This window comes from Coregonus lavaretus (genome assembly GCF_964263955.1).
Source record: "Coregonus lavaretus genome assembly, chromosome: 26".
Taxonomy (NCBI): Eukaryota; Metazoa; Chordata; class Actinopteri; order Salmoniformes; family Salmonidae; genus Coregonus; species Coregonus lavaretus.
The window spans coordinates 31,742,252-31,763,086 of NC_140013.1; the positions used below are offsets into that span (position 1 = coordinate 31,742,252).

At 45.0% G+C, this 20,835-nt stretch overlaps 1 protein-coding gene across 2 annotated transcripts in view; it reads left to right on the forward strand.

Annotated features, from left to right (window-relative positions):
- The first annotated feature begins 280 nt into the window (after nucleotides 1-280).
- LOC311102117 (WD repeat and FYVE domain-containing protein 1) overlaps nucleotides 281-20,835 on the forward strand; it is a 48,936-nt gene continuing 28,381 nt past the window's right edge. For both annotated transcript variants that reach the window (XM_084143351.1, XM_084143349.1), the window contains exons 1-6: nucleotides 281-459; nucleotides 16,601-16,668; nucleotides 16,810-16,883; nucleotides 17,099-17,153; nucleotides 18,114-18,264; nucleotides 18,424-18,536. In XM_084143351.1, the coding sequence (XP_083999477.1) occupies nucleotides 323-459; nucleotides 16,601-16,668; nucleotides 16,810-16,883; nucleotides 17,099-17,153; nucleotides 18,114-18,264; nucleotides 18,424-18,536 (598 nt within the window). In that variant the 5' untranslated portion in view covers nucleotides 281-322. The remainder of the gene's footprint in view (nucleotides 460-16,600; nucleotides 16,669-16,809; nucleotides 16,884-17,098; nucleotides 17,154-18,113; nucleotides 18,265-18,423; nucleotides 18,537-20,835) is intronic.

The window sequence follows — 20,835 nt, forward strand, 5'->3', positions numbered from 1 at the left end:
TGGGGATGGGGGAGGGTTTGATAAAAGTTAGTAGGGCTCTTTTTAATTTTCTTATTAGTACAGGATTAGATAGTAGGGTTTAGTTTCTTTTAATGTTTGTTTCTTAATTCATTTAGTCTGTCAACTGTGATTGACTACACACTCCAGTACAGCAGTCAGCGGCATTCACCTCTTAACGTTTGTTTACGGACACCCATAATATTATAGTAGAAGAAGAAGAAAATCAAGGGATTTGCGCTGCTATTCTAGACATTACATTAATCCTACTCAACCTCTTAGCTGTCAGCAGATTGTCGCGTTCGGAGAAAAAGAAAACATAGCCATGGCGGCAGAGATTCATTCGAGGCCTCAAAGCTCAAGACCAGTTCTTCTAAATAAGATCGAAGGACACTCTGACGCGGTCAATGCTGCAGTTTTGATACCGAAAGAGGACGGAGTGATCACGGTTAGCGAGGACAGGTAGGTTGGCTGACGCCCCATTAGCTACCATGCTAACGTTAGCAGTTATCCAGACCAAGATCTAGCTATTAGTTAGCCAGATAACGGTAGCTGGCTAGCTTGTTAGCCTACTTACTAGGTTATCATTTGCATGGGGACCAGACAGTACATTTCTAAATGCACCGTCTGGAACATCATGACACTGTTTGATTCTGGAAATGGTCCTCAGGTCCTCTACAAGCCGGAATGTTGAATACAATTATATTTGAATTTACTCTGCCGATTGTCCGTGATGTTGGTCCTTCAGCTTTTCGAAATTCTTGACAGAATATCCACAGGAAAGGATTGTTTTGTCGACTTTTTACAACACCGGTACTGAAGTTGAAATTTCTATCACCCTGGCACATGCTCAAAACCATGTAAACACCTGCAAGACCATAGAGATCCTATTAAATTACTAGAGGGGCTAGCTACAAAGATTTGTATAACTAACCCAAGATTGACCAGAGCCTGTCTTTCCAATGGGAGCAAATGAATCATAGTGGACAGAACAAGAGAGGCGGTGGGCAGAGCCAAGCACGAGCTAGTGAGATCCTATTGGCCCGTTTTAGCCTTTATTTGCATATTTCCGTCAGGGAATCCTACTCTGAAGTGCGCTTGTGCAATAACTCGATTCGCCCTTGCACTCCTAAACAACGCCATTTTTTTTTTAGAAACAACGCAATTTTTTAAAACTTTGACAAAGGGTAAAATCTACAAAACACAACTAGACCAAATGTTGCTAGGCCAAAATCCATCTCGTTACATCTTCTCCCACTGCCAGCCACTGGGCTTCCTCTCATCACCACATTTGGTAGTGAGTGGAAACGCCAAACGGATGCTTCACATATATACATCCGGTGAAATATCTTGCTCATTGTTGTATCTGTGCTAGCTATGTCATGAACCTAAACAGTTCCATAATGGGGCGAAAATGGAAGCCATCTTCCTCAGGGAGAAATCCAAAACCAGTCTAATTGGAATGAATGGCAGTAGAGGCATAAGTGCTGCGTTTCCTACTTTTACTTATGCAGGAAAATAAAAGTAAGGCATGTGATGTATCAGAAATTGTCTGATGGAATTATAGTAAACCTAAAATATTGTCATATAATTATAAATACAGTTTATACATCTTTTATACACATTTCTGCATAAATAGCCTCTAAAATATATGTAAACAGACCATAAATGTCTCAGATTTAGTTTTCTTGGAAAGCTGTGATTGCTATTAAGATACAATATCAGTACTTGTTGCATTTACAACTTGTCTAAGTCCTATCATCAACTGATTTGAGCCAGTGTATGGCTGTGGATTGACTGCATTGTTTGAATGGAATAATTCCTCTAAAACGGTCTGGCTAGCTAGCTAACACGCATACAGTGCAGATAAATTCTTATCACAGCACTGGCAAACCATGGTTGACCAACTCCCTGACCAACATGGCTGATCTTTGGACCATCATAATTAGGTTCATGTCCATTTTAGTATTCTAATTCCTAATTCTATGTGCAAGATTTCGGTTGGTATGCATGGTTTTGTTAAGTGAATTATTTAACAAACTATTTCAGTGTCTGTGCGTCTCCCAAAATCAAGAAACGGACAGAGTCCCGGTCTGCATAGTCAGAGATATTTATTCATTGAGAATTCTGCCATCACAATTTCAGAGTCCATCTTTTATACTCATACGTCATACAAAAATACCTCCTCTCTGTAGGCAGGTTGTAGTTTTCCACTTTATAATTGCTCTCCTGACCATCAGTTCACACACATACACACACACACATACATACATACACACACATGCATACACACACACATGCATTTTCTTATCATAGTCTCTCTCCTCCCTAAATTCCTCAGTTATCTTGGTTTCTCAGTTGCCTGTAGACAGTTTTCCTTGTCCTTTGTTGTCTGTCCTAACTATTACTCACATTGCTAAATAGTAGCACAATGTCATCATCTTTACTGGTCCTACACTCACACATTACCAGGTAGTAGATTCTAACACATCTCACACAGTTTCAGAGTGTAAAAATTAGTCACTACTAAGAAAGTACTAATCATACTTAAAACAAGAACATTTCACAATTATATTTAAGGGTGGAACATTTAGTCATTACTTTTAACCTGCATATATAATTAATTTCTATATCAGGTTTGCATGCGTTTACTTCTGTCTTGTGCGTGTGCCTTGTGTCATGAGCAAAACACATCTTGATTACCACACACATAGACCCACGTTTTGAAGTCTGTTTAATAATACTTTCCTGTGGATATTTTGTCTCAAATTTCGACCAATTGAGGGACCAACACCAGGGACAATCGGCAGAGTAAATTCAAATATAATTTTATTCAACATTAGTGACAGACAAAGGACATTTAGGATTTGTCTATGGAAATGTGCGTGGCGTTGTCTACATCATTTCAAGACATCGCCACGTTCCGTGGCTAGGTTATTATCAAACATGACCAAACTGCTCGCTGTCCTCTGCCTAAAAAGCCTGTAAACCAATGATCTATATGTACACGCACCTCCATCTTGGCACTCCCCCACCATTGGAAAAAATATGGAATATGGAAGTTATACAAAATGCATTTGTTCATGTCTACCTTTTGTTTTTGCCACTTTTATTCTATTAGACACCTTCATGCATATTTAAAAATGGTATTATGTGAGCTAAACATTTTATAATATTTTATATATTTAAAAACATTTAACTTAAGTATAATTTTTTGATATGACTAATGTTACTGTCCCCACCAGGGGCGTCATGCACCTCAAAAACTGAGGGGGCACAAATTACGTGAGGATGGGTGGGGGCTAGCACCCCCGTCTGTAAATTGGATAATTTTGCATTTTTCAAACACCTGAAACAACCTTTTCCTGCAATCTAGAGCCATAATCATTTTGCTTAATTCTATGTATATCTAAGCATACCTGTTGAGCTGTCTGTATCTTCCTGACTGGTGGTTATTTTTTTTAAAGAAACTAAATATGCTTCTCTGCTGAAATCTGTGTAAAAGATGGAAAATGATGGTAGTCTTATTCAGTACATTTAGTAATTGCTTGCTTTTCTAAAGTCTACCAACCTTGCAAGCAGGCATGCCAACTAAGATAGTTAGATAAGCTAGCTACTCTAACTTGATTGATATCCTGAAATGGCTTCTTGGTAGCTAGTTATGAGGGTGGGAGATCGGGAACCTATCGGGGCTAGCTAAATCCAACTTCAAAAAATTGCTAGGTGGCTATTGTCAGGGTTGAGTGTAGAGGTGGTGTAGAATCAGGCGCAGGACACACAGAGGTTTCGAACAGCGTCTTTAGTAAAGTCCAAAAAAACGAGCCAAACAAGGCAACAGGCTACAGGCGAACTTTACGCACAACAGTAAAGTATGCTAAGGCGCACAAAGTGCGGCACTCTCTCTCAAAACACAAAATACAGAGAGAACAGAAATGACGAACTAGCACACAACGTGACAAGGAAACAATTACACACAACACCTGACCAAACTCAAGAGAACTAAATAGGACGCCTAATGAACACTAATAAGGAACAGGTGTAGCAAAACAGACAAAACAAATCAAACATAGAACGGTGGCAGCTAGTACTCCGGAGACGACGACCGCCGAAGCCTGCCCGAACAAGGAGAAGGAGCAGCCTCGGCCGAAACCGTGACAGTACCCCCCCCCCTTGACGCGCAGCTCCAGCCATGCGCCGACCCCGGCCTCGGGGACGACCAGGAAGACGCGGAGCAGGGCGCGTGGGATGACCACGATGGAACTCGGTCAGAAGAGACGGGTCTAGGATGTCCCTCCTCGGCACCCAGCACCGCTCCTCCGGGCCGTACCCCTCCCACTCCACGAGATATTGGAGACCCCCCCATCCGGCGTCTCGAATCTAGGATGGACCGAACAGTGTACGCCGGAGCCCCCTCGATGTCCAACGGGGGCGGAGGAGTCTCTTCTATCTCATAGTCCTGGAGTGGACCAGCTACCACCGGCCTGAGGAGAGACACATGGAACGAGGGGTTAATATTCTTGTAATCAATGGGCAGTTGTAACCTGTAACACACCTCGTTCAATCTCCTCAGGACTTTAAAAGGCCCCACAAACCGCCAACCCAGCTTCCGGCAGGGCAGGCGGAGGGGCAGGTTTCTGGTCGAGAGCCAGACTCGATCTCCAGGTGCGTACACTGGCCCCTCACTGCGGTGGAGATCGGCGCTTGTCTTATGTCGACGGATGGCCCGCTGCAGGTGGACGTGTGCAGCGTTCCACGTCTCCTCCGAGCGCCGCACCCACTCATCCACTGCAGGGGCCTCGATCTGGCTCTCATGCCAAGGTGCCAGAACCGGCTGGTACCCTAACACACACTGGAAAGGGGTTAGTTTAGTGGAGGAGTGGCGGAGAGAGTTCTGTGCCATCTCGGCCCAGGGAACATATCTCGCCCACTCCTCCGGCCGGCCCTGGCAATACGACCTCAGAAACCTACCCACATCCTGGTTGACACGTTCGACCTGCCCAATACTCTCCGGGTGGTAACCCGAGGTAAGGCTCACCGAAACCCCCAACCGTTCCATAAACGCTCTCCAAACTCTGGAGGTAAACTGGGGGCCTCGATCAGACCCTATATCCTCGGGTACCCCGTAATGCCGGAAGACGTGGGTAAATAGAGCCTCAGCGGTCTGTAGGGCAGTAGGAAGACCCGGCATGGGAAGGAGGACAGGCCTTCGAGAACCGATCCACAACGACCAGGATGGTGGTATTCCCCTGGGAGGGGGGGAGGTCTGTAACAAAATCCACCGAGAGGTGAGACCAGGGTCGTTGTGGAACGGGCAGGGGTTGTAACTTACCCCTGGGCAAGTGTCTGGGCGCCTTACACTGGGCACACACCGAGCAGGAGGAGACATAAATCCTCACATCCCTGGCTAACGTTGGCCACCAGTACTTTGTGCTAAGGCAGTGCACTGTCCGGCCAATACCTGGATGCCCAGAGGAGGGTGACGTGTGAGCCCAAAAAATGAGTCGATCCCGGACCTCGAGCGGGACGTACGTCCGACCCACCGGACACTGTGGAGGGCTAGGGTCGGTGCGTAACGCCTGCTCGATCTCCGTATCGACCTCCCATACCACCGGTGCAACCAGACAAGACTTAGGTAGTATGGGAGTGGGCTCAACGGACCTCTCCTCCGTGTCATACCGCCGAGACAGGGCATCTGCCTTCCCGTTCTGGGACCCAGGGATGTAAGTGATCTTAAACACGAACCGGGCTAGAAACATAGTCCACCGAGCCTGGCGAGGATTTAGTCTCCTAGCTGCCCGAATGTATTCCAGGTTACGGTGGTCAGTCAAAATGAGAAAAGGGTGTTGAGCCCCCTCAAGCCAATGCCTCCACACCTTTAGGGCTTGTACCACGGCTAACAGCTCCCTGTCCCCTACGTCATAATTACGCTCCGCCGGACTGAGCTTCTTCGAATAAAAAGCACAGGGGCGGAGTTTAGGTGGTGTGCCGGACCGTTGTGAGAGAACGGCCCCGATACCGGCTTCAGACGCGTCCACCTCCACTTGGAATGGTAAAGCGGGATCCGGATGCGCCAGCACCGGAGCCGAGGTAAACAGGTCCTTCAGTCTCCCAAAAGCCCTGTCCGCCTCAGCTGACCACCGCAAGCGCACCGGACCCCCCTTCAGAAGGGACGTTATGGGAGCTGCCACCTGTCCAAAACCCCGGATAAACCTCCGGTAGTAATTCGCAAAACCCAAGAACTGCTGCACCTCTTTAACCGTGGTTGGGGTTTGCCAATTACGCACGGCTGACACACGGTCAACCTCCATCTTCACCCCTGACGCAGACAACTGATAACCCAAAAAGGAGACCGACTCCTGGAAGAACAGACATTTCTCTGCCTTGACATACAGGTCATGCTCCAACAACCTCCTCAACACTCGGCGCACCAGGGCTACATGCTCGGCTCGGGTAGAACTGTACACCAGAATATCGTCTATGTACACAACTACTCCCTGCCCCTGCATGTCCCGGAAAATCTCATCTACAAAGGATTGGAAGACTGATGGAGCATTCATTAACCCGTATGGCATGACGAGATACTCGTAATGACCGGAGGTAGTACTAAATGCTGTCTTCCATTCATCGCCCTCTCTAATGCGCACCAAGTTATATGCGCTCCTGAGGTCCAATTTTGTGAAGAACCGTGCCCCGTGTAATGACTCCGTCATAGTCGCAATCAGAGGGAGTGGATAACTATATTTTACAGTAATCTGATTGAGACCGCGGTAATCAATACACGGGCGCAAACCTCCATCCTTCTTCTTCACAAAAAAGAAGCTAGAGGACGCGGGCGAAGTGGAGGGCCGTATGTATCCCTGTCTCAGAGACTCGGCAATGTATGTCTCCATCGCCCTCTTCTCCTCTTGTGACAAAGTATACACATGGCTCCGCGGGAGCGCAGCTCCTGCCTGGAGGTCTATCGCACAATCCCCCCGTCTATGAGGCGGCAACCGCGCCGCTCTCGTCTTGCTAAACATGAGTGCCAAATCCTCATACTCGGGGGGAATGTGCAGTGCGGGCATCTGGTTCGGACTCTCCACCGAGGTCGCCCCTACGGAAACACCCAGACATAGCCCCTCACACTGGGCAGACCACCCCTTAAGAGCCTTCTCTCGCCACGAAATAGTAGGATCATGGGTAATCAACCAGGGAAGCCCCAGTACCACCGGATACGCAGGAGAGTCGATCAGATAGAGCTGAATCGTCTCCTCATGACCCCCCTGCGTCTCCATCCTAAGTGGCACTGTGACCTCCCTAATCAACCCGGATCCTAACGGACGGCTATCTAGGGCATGTACCGGGAAAGGATTATTTACCGAAAGGAGAGGGATCCCTAACTCTACACAGAATTTACGATCCACAAAATTCCCAGTTGCGCCTGAATCTACTAGCGCCTTATGCTGGGAACGAGGTGCAACCTGTGGAAAACAAACAGGTATAGTTATGTGTACGACAGAAAGCTCTGGGTAAGTGGGGCGCCTACTCACCTGGGAGGACTCCCCAATGCGTGGGCTGCCTTCTCTTCCACCAGGAGACCCTCCCCAGCACCTAGCCGCGGTGTGCCCTCCACGGCCACAGTTGGTGCAGGGGACGGCCCCCCTCGGGCTCCTTCTCCTCCGTTCTCTAGCGCCAGCACCTCCGAGCTCCATAGGACTCGGCTCGGAGGTGCTGGAGGGTGGAATGGGCAACCCCCACCCGGGACGCCCGCGAGAGGCGAGCAGGGTGTCCAGCCGAATGGCCATGTCAACCAATTGGTCAAACGAAAGCGTGGTATCCCTACACGCCAACTCTCTCTGGACGTCCTCCCGGAGGCTGCAGCGGAAGTGATCTATGAGGGCCCGCTCATTCCACCCTGCATCTGCCGCTAGAGTCCGGAACTCCAGTGCAAACTCCTGAGCGCTCCTCATCCCCTGCCGGAGGTAGAATAGACGCTCCCCCGCCGCCTTCCCCTCTGGTGGATGGTCAAACACTGCACGGAAGCGGCGGGAGAACTCCGCATAGGTGATAGTAGCGGCGTCTATTCTCCTCCATTCGGCGTTGGCCCACTCCAACGCCTTGCCGGTGAGACAGGAGATGAGGGCGGAAACGCTCTCGTGTTCCGAGGGAGCCGGGTGTACGGTGGCGAGGTAGAGTTCAACTTGCAGCAGGAACCCTTGACACCCGGCAGCGGTGCCGTCGTACGCCGTCGGGAGCGAGAGCCGAATCCCACTGGGTTCCGGAAGTTGGACAGGCGGACTGATCGATGGTGGGGGCGTGGGTACCCCGCTGGTCTCCCATCGATGGAGGGTGTTCATAACTCTATCCAGAGCGTGTCCGATTTGATTAATCCTGTCCTCCTGTCCACGAAGACGCTCCTCGATGATTTCACTGGGTGCGGTAGCTCCTGCTGATTCCATAACTGGTGTGTAATTATGTCAGGGTTGAGTGTAGAGGTGGTGTAGAATCAGGCGCAGGACACACAGAGGTTTCGAACAGCGTCTTTAGTAAAGTCCAAAAAAACGAGCCAAACAAGGCAACAGGCTACAGGCGAACTTTACGCACAACAGTAAAGTATGCTAAGGCGCACATAGTGCGGAACTCTCTCTCAAAATACAGAGAGAACAGAAATGACGAACTAGCACACAACGTGACAAGGAAACAATTACACACAACACCTGACCAAACTCAAGAGAACTAAATAGGATGCCTAATGAACACTAATAAGGAACAGGTGTAGCAAAACAGACAAAACCAATCAAACATAGAAACATAGAACGGTGGCAGCTAGTACTCCGGAGACGACGACCGCCGAAGCCTGCCCGAACAAGGGGAAGGAGCAGCCTCGGCCGAAACCGTGACAGCTATTAGTATTACATAGAAACCACAACAAAAATAGTGTGTAAAGCTGTCATCAAGGCCAAGGGTGTCTATTTGAAGATCTCAAATATAAAATATATTTTGATTTGTTTAACACTTTTTTGGTTACTACATGATTCCATATGTGTTATTTCATAGTTTTGATGTCTTCACCATTATTCTACAATGTAGAAAATAGTAAAAATAAAGAAAAACCCTTGAATGAGTAGGTGTTCTAAAACATTTGACCGGTAGTATATATATGTGTATGTATGTATGTATGTATGTATGTATGTATGTATGTATGTATGTATGTATGTATATATATACAGTGGGGAGAACAAGTATTTGATACACTGCTGATTTTGCAGGTTTTCCTACTTACAAAGCATGTAGAGGTCTGTAATTTTTATCATAGGTACACTTCAACTGTGAGAGACGGAATTTAAAACAAAAATCCAGAAAATCACATTGTATGATTTTTAAGTAATTAATTTGCATTTTATTGCATGACATAAGTATTTGATACATCAGAAAAGCAGAACTTAATATTTGGTACATAAACCTTTGTTTGCAATTACAGAGATCATACGTTTCCTGTAGGTCTTGACCAGGTTTGCACACACTGCAGCAGGGATTTTGGCCTACTCCTCCATACAGACCTTCTCCAGATCCTTCAGGTTTCGGGGCTGTCGCTGGGCAATACGGACTTTCAGCTCCCTCCAAAGATTTTCTATTGGGTTCAGGTCTGGAGACTGGCTAGGCCACTCCAGGACCTTGAGATGCTTCTTACGGAGCCACTCCTTAGTTGCCCTGGCTGTGTGTTTCGGGTTGTTGTCATGCTGGAAGACCCAGCCATGACCCATCTTCAATGCTCTTACTGAGGGAAGGAGGTTGTTGGCCAAGATCTCGCGATACATGGCCCCATCCATCCTCTCCTCAATACGGTGCAGTCGTCCTGTCCCCTTTGCAGATAAGCATTCCCAAAGAATGATGTTTCCACCGCCATGCTTCACGGTTGGGATGGTGTTCTTGGGGTTGTACTCATCCTTCTTCTTCCTCCAAACACGGCGAGTGGAGTTTAGACCAAAAAGCTCTATTTTTGTCTCATCAGACCACATGACCTTCTCCCATTCCTCCTCTGGATCATCCAGATGGTCATTGGCAAACTTCAGACGGGCCTGGACATGCGCTGGCTTGAGCAGGGGGACCTTGCGTGCGCTGCAGGATTTTAATCCATTACGGCGTAGTGTGTTACTAATGGTTTTCTTTGAGACTGTGGTCCCAGCTCTCTTCAGGTCATTGACCAGGTCCTGCCGTGTAGTTCTGGGCTGATCCCTCACCTTCCTCATGATCATTGATGCCCCACGAGGTGAGATCTTGCATGGAGCCCCAGACCGAGGGTGATTGACCGTCATCTTGAACTTCTTCCATTTTCTAATAATTGCGCCAACAGTTGTTGCCTTCTCACCAAGCTGCTTGCCTATTGTCCTGTAGCCCATCCCAGCCTTGTGCAGGTCTACAATTTTATCCCTGATGTCCTTACACAGCTCTCTGGTCTTGGCCATTGTGGAGAGGTTGGAGTCTGTTTGATTGAGTGTGTGGACAGGTGTCTTTTATACAGGTAACAAGTTCAAACAGGTGCAGTTAATACAGGTAATGAGTGGAGAACAGGAGGGCTTCTTAAAGAAAAACTAACAGGTCTGTGAGAGCCGGAATTCTTACTGGTTGGTAGGTGATCAAATACTTATGTCATGCAATAACATGCAAATGAATTACTTAAAAATCATACAATGTGATTTTCTGGATTTTTGTTTAAGATTCCGTCTTTCACAGTTGAAGTGTACCTATGATAAAAATTACAGACCTCTACATGCTTTGTAAGTAGGAAAACCTGCAAAATCGGCAGTGTATCAAATACTTGTTCTCCCCACTGTATATAAATATATATATATATATACAGCTCTGGAAAAATTTAAGAGACCACTGCACATTTTTCTTAAATCAGCATCTCTACATGTATGACAGCCATTCCATTCCAGTGTCTGTTGAATTCCAACACAGGCACACCTCATTCTACTGAATTAGGTACTGATTAGGTGATCACATGAACCAAATCTTATTTAACGAGGAAAAGTATAAAAACCACTGCTCTGGTCATCACTATCCTCTTGCAATAGGACCAGCTGGATGGCAAAAACAGTGCTAATAGTACCTCAAAAGTAATATTAATCAAAAAATAACTATTGACCATGCCAAAAGAGTTCAAAAGGAAAGTTTTGAGTGAGGAAAAGAAGGGTTCAATTCTGGCTTTACTGGCAGAGGGATACAGTGAGCGTCAGGTTGCTTCCATCCTTAAAATGTCAAAGACGGCGGTTCATAAGAACAAGGTCAAGCAGCAGACATTGGGAACAACAAAGCTACAGACTGGCAGAGGGCGAAAACAACTCTCTACTGACCGGGATGACCGCCAACTAATTCGAATGTCACTCAACAACCGTAGGATGACATCAAGTGACCTACAAAAAGAATGGCAAACGGCAGCTGGGGTGAAGTGCACGGCGAGGACGGTTCGAAACAGGCTCCTAGGGGCAGGGCTGAAGTCTTGCGAAGCTAGAAAAAAGCCCTTAATCATTGAGAAGCAAAGAAGAGTCAGGCTGAGGTTTGCAAAAGACCATAAGGATTGGACCGTAGAGGACTGGAGTAAGGTCATCTTCTCTGATGAGTCCAATTTTCAGCTTTGCCCAACACCTGGTCGTCTAATGGTTAGACGGAGACCTGGAGAGGCCTACAAGCCACAGTGTCTCACACCCACTGTGAAATTTGGTGGAGGATCGGTGATGATCTGGGGGTGCTTCAGCAAGGCTGGAATCAGGCAGATTTGTCTTTGTGAAGGATGCATGAATCAAGCCACGTACAAGGTTGTCCTGGAAGAAAACTTGCTTCCTTTTGCTCTGACATTGTTCCCCAACTCTGAGGATTGGTTTTTCCAGCAGGACAATGCGCCATGCCACACAGCCAGGTCAATCAAGGTGTGGATGGGGGACCACCAGATCAAGACCCTGTCATGGCCAGCCCAATCTCCAGACCTGAATCCCATTGAAAACTTCTGGAATGTGATCAAGAGGAAGATGGATGGTCACAAGCCATCAAACAAAGCCGAGCTGCTTGAATTTTTGCGCCAGGAGTGGCATAAAGTCACCCAACATCAATGTGAAAGACTGGTGGAGAGCATGCCAAGACGCATGAAAGCTGTGATTGAAAATCAGGGTTATTCCACCAAATATTGATTTCTGAACTCTTCCTAAGTTAAAACATTACTATTGTGTTGTTTAAAAATGAACATGAACTTATTTTCTTTGCATTATTTGAGGTCTGACAACACTGCATCTTTTTTGTTATTTTGACCAGTTGTCATTTTCTGCAAATAAATGCTCTAAATGACAATATTTTTATTTGGAATTTGGGAGAAATGTTGTCAGTAGTTTATAGAATAAAACAAAATTTTTATTTTTACCCAAACACATACCTATAAATAGTAAAACCAGAAAAACTGATAATTTTGCAGTGGTCTCTTTTATTTTTTTCCGCAGCTGTATATATACAGTGGGGGAAAAAAGTATTTAGTCAGCCACCAATTGTGCAAGTTCTCCCACTTAAAAAGATGAGAGAGGCCTGTAATTTTCATCATAGGTACACGTCAACCATGACAGACAAAATGAGAAAAATAAATCCAGAAAATCACATTGTAGGATTTTTAATGAATTTATTTGCAAATTATGGTGGAAAATAAGTATTTGGTCAATAACAAAAGTTTCTCAATACTTTGTTATATACCCTTTGTTGGTAATGACACAGGTCAAACGTTTTCTGTAAGTCTTCACAAGGTTTTCACACACTGTTGCTGGTATTTTGGCCCATTCCTCCATGCAGATCTCCTCTAGAGCAGTGATGTTTTGGGGCTGTCGCTGGGCAACACGGACTTTCAACTCCCTCCAAAGATTTTCTATGGGGTTGAGATCTGGAGACTGGCTAGGCCACTCCAGGACCTTGAAATGCTTCTTACGAAGCCACTCCTTCGTTGCCCGGGCGGTGTGTTTGGGATCATTGTCATGCTGAAAGACCCAGCCACGTTTCATCTTCAATGCCCTTGCTGATGGAAGGAGGTTTTCACTCAAAATCTCACGATACATGGCCCCATTCATTCTTTCCTTTACACGGATCAGTCGTCCTGGTCCCTTTGCAGAAAAACAGCCCCAAAGCATGATGTTTTCACCCCCATGCTTCACAGTAGGTATGGTGTTCTTTGGATGCAACTCAGCATTCTTTGTCCTCTAAACACGACGAGTTGAGTTTTTACCAAAAAGTTATATTTTGGTTTCATCTGACCATATGACATTCTCCCAATCCTCTTCTGGATCATCCAAATGCACTCTAGCAAACTTCAGATGGGCCTGGACATGTACTGGCTTAAGCAGGGGAACACGTCTGGCACTGCAGGATTTGAGTCCCTGGCGGCGTAGTGTGTTACTGATGGTAGGCTTTGTTACTTTGGTCCCAGCTCTCTGCAGGTCATTCACTAGGTCCCCCCGTGTGGTTCTGGGATTTTTGCTCACCGTTCTTGTGGTCATTTTGACCCCACGGTGTGAGATCTTGCGTGGAGCCCCAGATCGAGGGAGATTATCAGTTGTCATGTATGTCTTCCATTTCCTAATAATTGCTCCCACAGTTGATTTCTTCAAACCAAGCTGCTTACCTATTGCAGATTTAGTCTTCCCAGCCTGGTGCAGGTCTACAATTTTCTTTCTGGTGTCGTTTGACAGCTCTTTGGTATTGGCCATAGTGGAGTTTGGAGTGTGACTGTTTGAGGTTGTGGACAGGTGTCTTTTATACTGATAACAAGTTCAAACAGGTGCCATTAATACAGGTAACGAGTGGAGGACAGAGGAGCCTCTTAAAGAAGAAGTTACAGGTCTGTGAGAGCCAGAAATCTTGCTTGTTTGTAGGTGACCAAATAATTATTTTCCACCATAATTTGCAAATAAATTCATAAAAAATCTTACAATGTGATTTTCTGGATTTTTTTTTCTCAATTTGTCTGTCATAGTTGACGTGTACCTATGATGAAAATTACAGGCCTCTCTCATCTTTTTAAGTGGGAGAACTTGCACAATTGGTGGCTGACTAAATACATTTTTTCCCCACTGTATATGTATGTATATATTAAACAGGACGAATCTGAGGGGGCATGTGCCCCTGTGTCCCCTATGGGCATAATGCCTCAGCAATCCAGGGTTTATATACACTACCGTTCAAAAGTTTGGGGTCACTTAGAAATGTCCTTGTCCTTTAAAATAACATAAACTTGATCAGAAATACAGTGTAGACATTGTTAATGTTGTAAATGGCTATTGTAGCTGGAAACGGCTGATTTTTAATGGAATATCTACATAGGCGCACAGAGGCCCATTATCAGCAACTATCAGTCCTGTGTTCCAATGGCACGTTGTGTTTGCTAATCCAAGTTTATCATTTTAAAAGGCTTATTGATCATTAGAAAACCCTTTTGCAATTATGTTTCTCAAACTAGACATTCTAATGTATTTGTCCTCTTGCTCAGTTGTGCACTGGGGCCTCCCACTCCTCTTTCTATTCTGGTTAGACAGTTTGCGCTGTTCTGTGAAGGGAGTAGTACACAGCGTTGGTTTTTTGCCAATTTCTCGCATGGAATAGCCTTCATTTCACAGAACAAGAATAGACTGATGAGTTTCAGAAGAAAGTTATTTGTTTGAGCCTATAATCGAACCCACAATTGCTGATGCTCCAGATACTCAACTAGTCTCAAAAAGGCCAGTTTTATTGCTTCTTTAATCAGCACAACAGTTTTCAGCTGTGCTAACATAATTGCAAAAGGGTTTTCTAATGATCAATTAGCCTTTTAAAATGATAAACTTGGATTAGCAAACACAACGTGCCATTGGAACACAGGACTGATGGTTGCTGATAATGGGCCTCTGTACAACTATGTAGATATTCCATAAAAAAATCAGCAGTTTCCAGCTACAATAGCCACTTACAACATTAACAATGTCTACACTGTATTTCTGATCAATTTGATGTTCTTTTAATGGACTAAAAAATAGCTTTTCTTTCGAAAACAAGAACATTTCTAAGTGACCCCAAACTTTTGAACGGTAGTGTACATTATTGCTGTAAACAATGGCTTGTTGTGGGACGAATCAACTTTGCTCCAAGAGGCTACTGCCTAAACAGTTTACAGCTTTCGTAGGTGTTAGCTATAGCAAATAGTGTTTATTTATTGATTTTAGCAAGTTAGCTAGCTAATAGGTATGGAATGCATATCCTCAGGGCATATAATTGATGTGTGTAACGCTAGCTGCACAATCCTGGCACCGACATCAGGATATTATTGATTTGTGTACGAGTTGGTGTACATTTTTCTACCTGTTGCGCTACATACTAAGGCTGGGGATTGCCAGGGACCTCACGATACGATATTATTACAATACTTTGGTTACGAGACTTATTGCGATTCTCACGATTCTATATGTATTGCGATTTGATACTGTGATCTTATTGCGATTCGATGTTCCAAACATATTGCTCACCATATGTCTGCTGCAGAGGGACGAGAGCCATGAGAAAACTAGTTTTGATCAGTCATGGAAATTAAAGTCCTCAAAACAAATGGGCTCCCTATTTAAAAAGAAGATGGAGAACAAGCTATGAAGGAAAAATACTGGAGTTTTGGTGCAGGTACAGCAAACTAGTGCAAAAATAAAATCGTCAAAAAATGTCCCGATTATGTAACTGTATGTTTTAGTTTTCAGTCATTGTGTACACCCCCTGACCCCTAACCACACAATTTAGACACAAAAGAGATGTAAGCCTAAACACCTTCCTCCAAAAAGTCATGCATAAATGGTGAGGAAGAGAGAGTAGCATGGGCACTTCTCTAGAGAGGGAGGCCATCCTCTTCTGGTCAATTTTAGGGCAACAGGCATAGATCAGAGCAAATTAATGTGGCGGTCATGCTTGGTCAATTGTACATTGAGGAGCAATATCCTGAGCAAGGTATAGAGACAATTGAAAGCTCTGAAGCGACACCCTTCCCTGCCAACCATAGGATAAGCTTCTCATGGTTGAAGAGAAAAGGAACGTTTTTGAGGAATAGAGAATCAAATAGTATGAGATGTTAGTTCAGGATTCTTTATTTTATATCTCATGACTGGACTGTTGTAATGGCACTGTACTCTCCTTTCGTGTCACGAGTCACAATGATGTCACGAGTCACAATGATCTTGTGGCTTGAGAATTACATTACATTTACATTTCAGTCATTTAGCAGACGCTCTTATCCAGAGCGACTTACAGGAGCAATTAGGGTTAAGTGCCTTGCTCAAGGGCACATCGGCAGATTTTTCACCTAGTCGGCTCGGGGATTAGAACCAGCGACCTTTCGGTTACTGGCACAACGCTCTTTAACCACTAAGCTACCTGCCGCCCATTCATGGCGTTATAAAACTGTATTGTATTGCAATAGAGGAACTGACGTTTTTACACAGTTATTTTCGTCCCAAGTAGCCCAAGGTCTAGTACTGTGATCCCTATTCACATTTGAGACTTATCATGCTGCACTTTCAGGAACGGTGCCAAGAGGGGCACTTGTAGTTTGAATATGACATTTCCTGTGTCCTATGTCCAGAACTATCCGGGTATGGCTGAAGAGAGACAGTGGACAGTACTGGCCCAGCATCTACCACACAATCTCCTGTAAGTACCACAACCGATTAGAAGTAGTCCTTAGTTGACACATCCAGTAGATGCTAAAAATAGCTGAAGTGTATACTATTGAATAAAAACATTGGCCATACACAATTGTTTTTCAATGCATATTTTTCTTTTCTGTACTAGCGCCGTGCTCCTGTATGTCGTACCACCATGACAGCAGGCGCATCTTCATAGGGCAGGACAACGGGGCCATTGTGGTGAGTGAGCTGAATGAAGCCTTAAAGATTACCTCATGCTTAAACCCCAGTCTATCTGTGTTTGACTGGACTCATAACATGCCATTCTGGTTCACACTGACCCATTTTCCAATGTTTCCCTACTTTGAATGAGAAGCAAGCTACAGGTATGAAGTTACATGGAATATGAGTGTGACTGGTAACTGATCTTTACTATTGTTTGGTGGTCCTAACAGGAATTCCTTCTGTCTGAAGATTTCAACAAGATGAACCATGTGAAGACCTATCCTGGTGAGATCTGAGATCTGAGAGGGGGTTTCCTGCCTTTACAAAGCCAATGAGAACTAAGAAGCTTTGGTGATGTAGACATGATATGATCTCTAGTGTTCCTTAATGGAGTCTTGTGTATCAGTAACGGTATAATGATCTGCTATTGCAGTGATCATTTCTCTTTAGTGTGTATTAGATGTATGTGTGTCTGTCTACTGGGCTGTGTTCTGCAGTCCCGCCCAGTCCCATGGAAAATCATCTGGTCCCTACCCAGCATGCCTATGGGCAAATGTCCCTCTGTGGACTCGAACAGGAAATAGAGGCTGATGTCATTGCTGCTTAGAACACATAATAATAATAATAATAATAATAATAATAATAATAATAATATGCCATTTAGCAGACGTTTTTATCCAAAGCGACTTACAGTCATGTGTGCATACATTTTTACGTATGGGTGGTCCCGGGGATCGAACCCACTACCCTGGCGTTACAAGCGCCATGCTCTACCAATTGAGCTACAGAGGACCACATGCATGCACACAATCACAGAACCAGACCCACAGTGTAAGAGGAGAAAGTAATCATTGTCCAAGCAACAACAGCTTGATGATCCACCACCACCTCATATTGGCTGAATATTGTTAGGTTATTACAGTCCCCTTCCCCCCAGGCTCAGAGAATATGTTATCTGTGACTAACAGCCTAGCCATGCAGCCTGGACCTTTCTCTCATCACTGGAAAATCCCTGCTTTGGGAAACTTGAGTTTTAAGCATTCGATGCCAAAAAACAGATGTCACTGTGGAAGTTTCCAGCAGTTCTCTTCCAGCAGAGAAAATGAGCCCAGAACAGAAAAGCTCCATTAAGTGATCTATAGTAATTTAACTCACTCAAACCTTTTGTAGAAAGTTGAATGTAGAATGAATTAAACATTTGTGTGTGCGTGTATTTAACCCATTGGTGTTTGTGTGTGTGTCCAGCCCATCAGAACCGTGTGTCAGACATGGTGTTTTCTCTGGAGAGCGAGTGGGTGGTGAGCACCGGACACGACAAGAGTGTGAGCTGGATGTGCACCCAGAGCGGCAGTATGCTGGGACGCCACTACTTCGGCTCCTGGGCCTCCTGTCTACAGTATCCTTCTCTGTGTGTATGGGTGTGTGTGTGAGAGCTGGACAGGTGTCCGTTTGTATTGTAATGTTCATATTCCAAAGAATGATTTCTTGTGTCAAAGGTCACTTCCTGTCTGTCCTATGTACTCTTCCTGTGTATCTTCCTTGACTCTGTGTCTAGGTATGACAATGACACCCAGCATGCCTTTGTAGGGGACTACTCAGGACAGATCACCCTGCTGAAACTGGAGAGACAGACTTACTCCACCATCACCACACTGAAGGGCCACGAAGGTAACACACACACCACAGGAGGTTGGTGGCACCTTAATTAGGGAGGACTGGCTAGTGGTAATGACTGGAGCAGAATCAGTGGATTGGTATCAAATACATCAAACACATGGTTTCCAGGTGTTTGATGCCATTCCATTTACTCCGTTCCGGCCATTATTATGAGCCGTTCTCCACTTAGCAGCCTCCTGTGATGTACACACAAGGACACATGTATACTGTACATCTGCCTATGCACAATATGGAAATGGACACCGCAAACTGCTCAGATGCCATCTCTAACTGACAATCATTTAAAAAGAGGAAATCTTGCTAGCAGATTGAATGGCGCTATACTGTATCATCATGCAGTTTTGCAGTGCTGTGATTTTTCTCTCACTCTGGTTGCCTGTTTTCTCTAGTAATTTCCCTGTGATTCACCACAACCTTCTAAAATCAAATACAATTTTATGTTTCACATGCTTCGTGAACAACAGGTGTAGACTAACAGTGAAATGCTTACTTACGTGTCCTTCCCAAAAATGCAGAGAGAAAACAAGAGAAATAATAGAAAAATAATAACACAAGGAATAAATGCACAATGAGTAACTATAACTTGGCTATATACACAGGGTACCAGTACGGGGTAATTGAGGTAGATACACTATATATACACAAAAGTATGTGGACACCCCTTCTAATCAGTGGATTCGGCTATTTCAGCCACACCCGTTGCTTACAGGTGTATAAAAAATCGAGCACACAACCATGCAATCGCCATAGACAGACAGTGGCAGTAGAATGGCCTTACTGAAGAGCTCAGTGACTTTCAACGTGGCACCGTCATAGGATGCCACCTTTCCAACAAGTCAGTTTGTCAAATTTCTGCCCTGCTAGAGCTGCCCCGGTCAACTGTAAGTGCTGTTATTGTGAAGTGGAAAAATCTATGAGCAACAACGGCTCAGCCGCGAAGTGCTAGGCCACACAAGCTCACAGAACGGGAGTGCTGAAGCGTGTAGCGCGTAAAAATCATCTGTCCTCGGTTGCAACACTCAAGTTCCATACAGCCTCTGGTAGCAACGTCAGCACAAGAACTGTTCGTCGGGAGCTTCATGAAATGGGTTTTCATGGCCGAGCAACCGCACACAAGCCTAAGATCACTATGCGCAGTGCCAAGCTTCGGCTGGAGTAGTGTAAAGCTCGCTGCCATTGGACTCTGGAGCAGTGGAAATGTGTTCTTTGGAATGATGAATCACGCTTCACATTCTGGCAGTCCGATGGACAAATCTGGGTTTGGCGGATGCCAGGAGAACACTACCTGCCCCAATGCATAGTGCCAACTGTAAAGTTTGGTGGAGGAGGAATAATGGTCTGGGGCTGTTTTTAATGGTTAGGCTAGCCCCCTTAGTTCCAGTGAAGGGAAATCCTTAATGCTACAGCATACAATTCCATTCTAGACGATTCTGTGGTTCCAAATTTGTGGCAACAGTTTGGGGAAGGCCCTTTCCTGTTTTAGCATCACAAAGCCCCCATGCACAAAACGAGGTCCATACAGAAATGTTTTGTCGAGATCGGTGTGGAAGAACTTGACTGGCCTGCCCAGAGCCCTGACCTTAACCCCATCGAACATCTTTGGGATGAATTGGAACACCAATTGCAAACCAGTTTTAATCGCCCAACATCAGTGCCCAACCTCACTAATGCTCTTGTGGCTGAATGGAAGCAAGTCCCCGCAGCAATGTTCCAACATCTAGTGGAAAGCCTTCCTAGAAGAATGGAGGCTGTTATAGCAGCAAAGGGGAGACCAACTCCATATTAATGCCCATGATTTTGAAATGAGATGTTTGACGAGCAGATACACTACATGACCAAAAGTATGTGGATATGTATATACAGTGGGGAGAACAAGTATTTGATACACTGCCGATTTTGCAGGTTTTCCTACTTACAAAGCATGTAGAGGTCTGTAATTTTTTATCATAGGTACACTTCAACTGTGAGAGACGGAATCTAAAACAAAAATCCAGAAAATCACATTGTATGATTTTTAAGTAATTAATTTGTATTTTATTGCATGACATAAGTATTTGATCACCTACCAACCAGTAAGAATTCCGGCTCTCACAGACCTGTTAGTTTTTCTTTAAGAAGCCCTCCTGTTCTCCACTCATTACCATTATTAACTGCACCTGTTTGAACTCGCTACCTGTATAAAAGACACCTGTCCACACACTCAATCAAACAGACTCCAACCTCTCCACAATGGCCAAGACCAGAGAGCTGTGTAAGGCCATCAGGGATAAAATTGTAGACCTGCACAAGG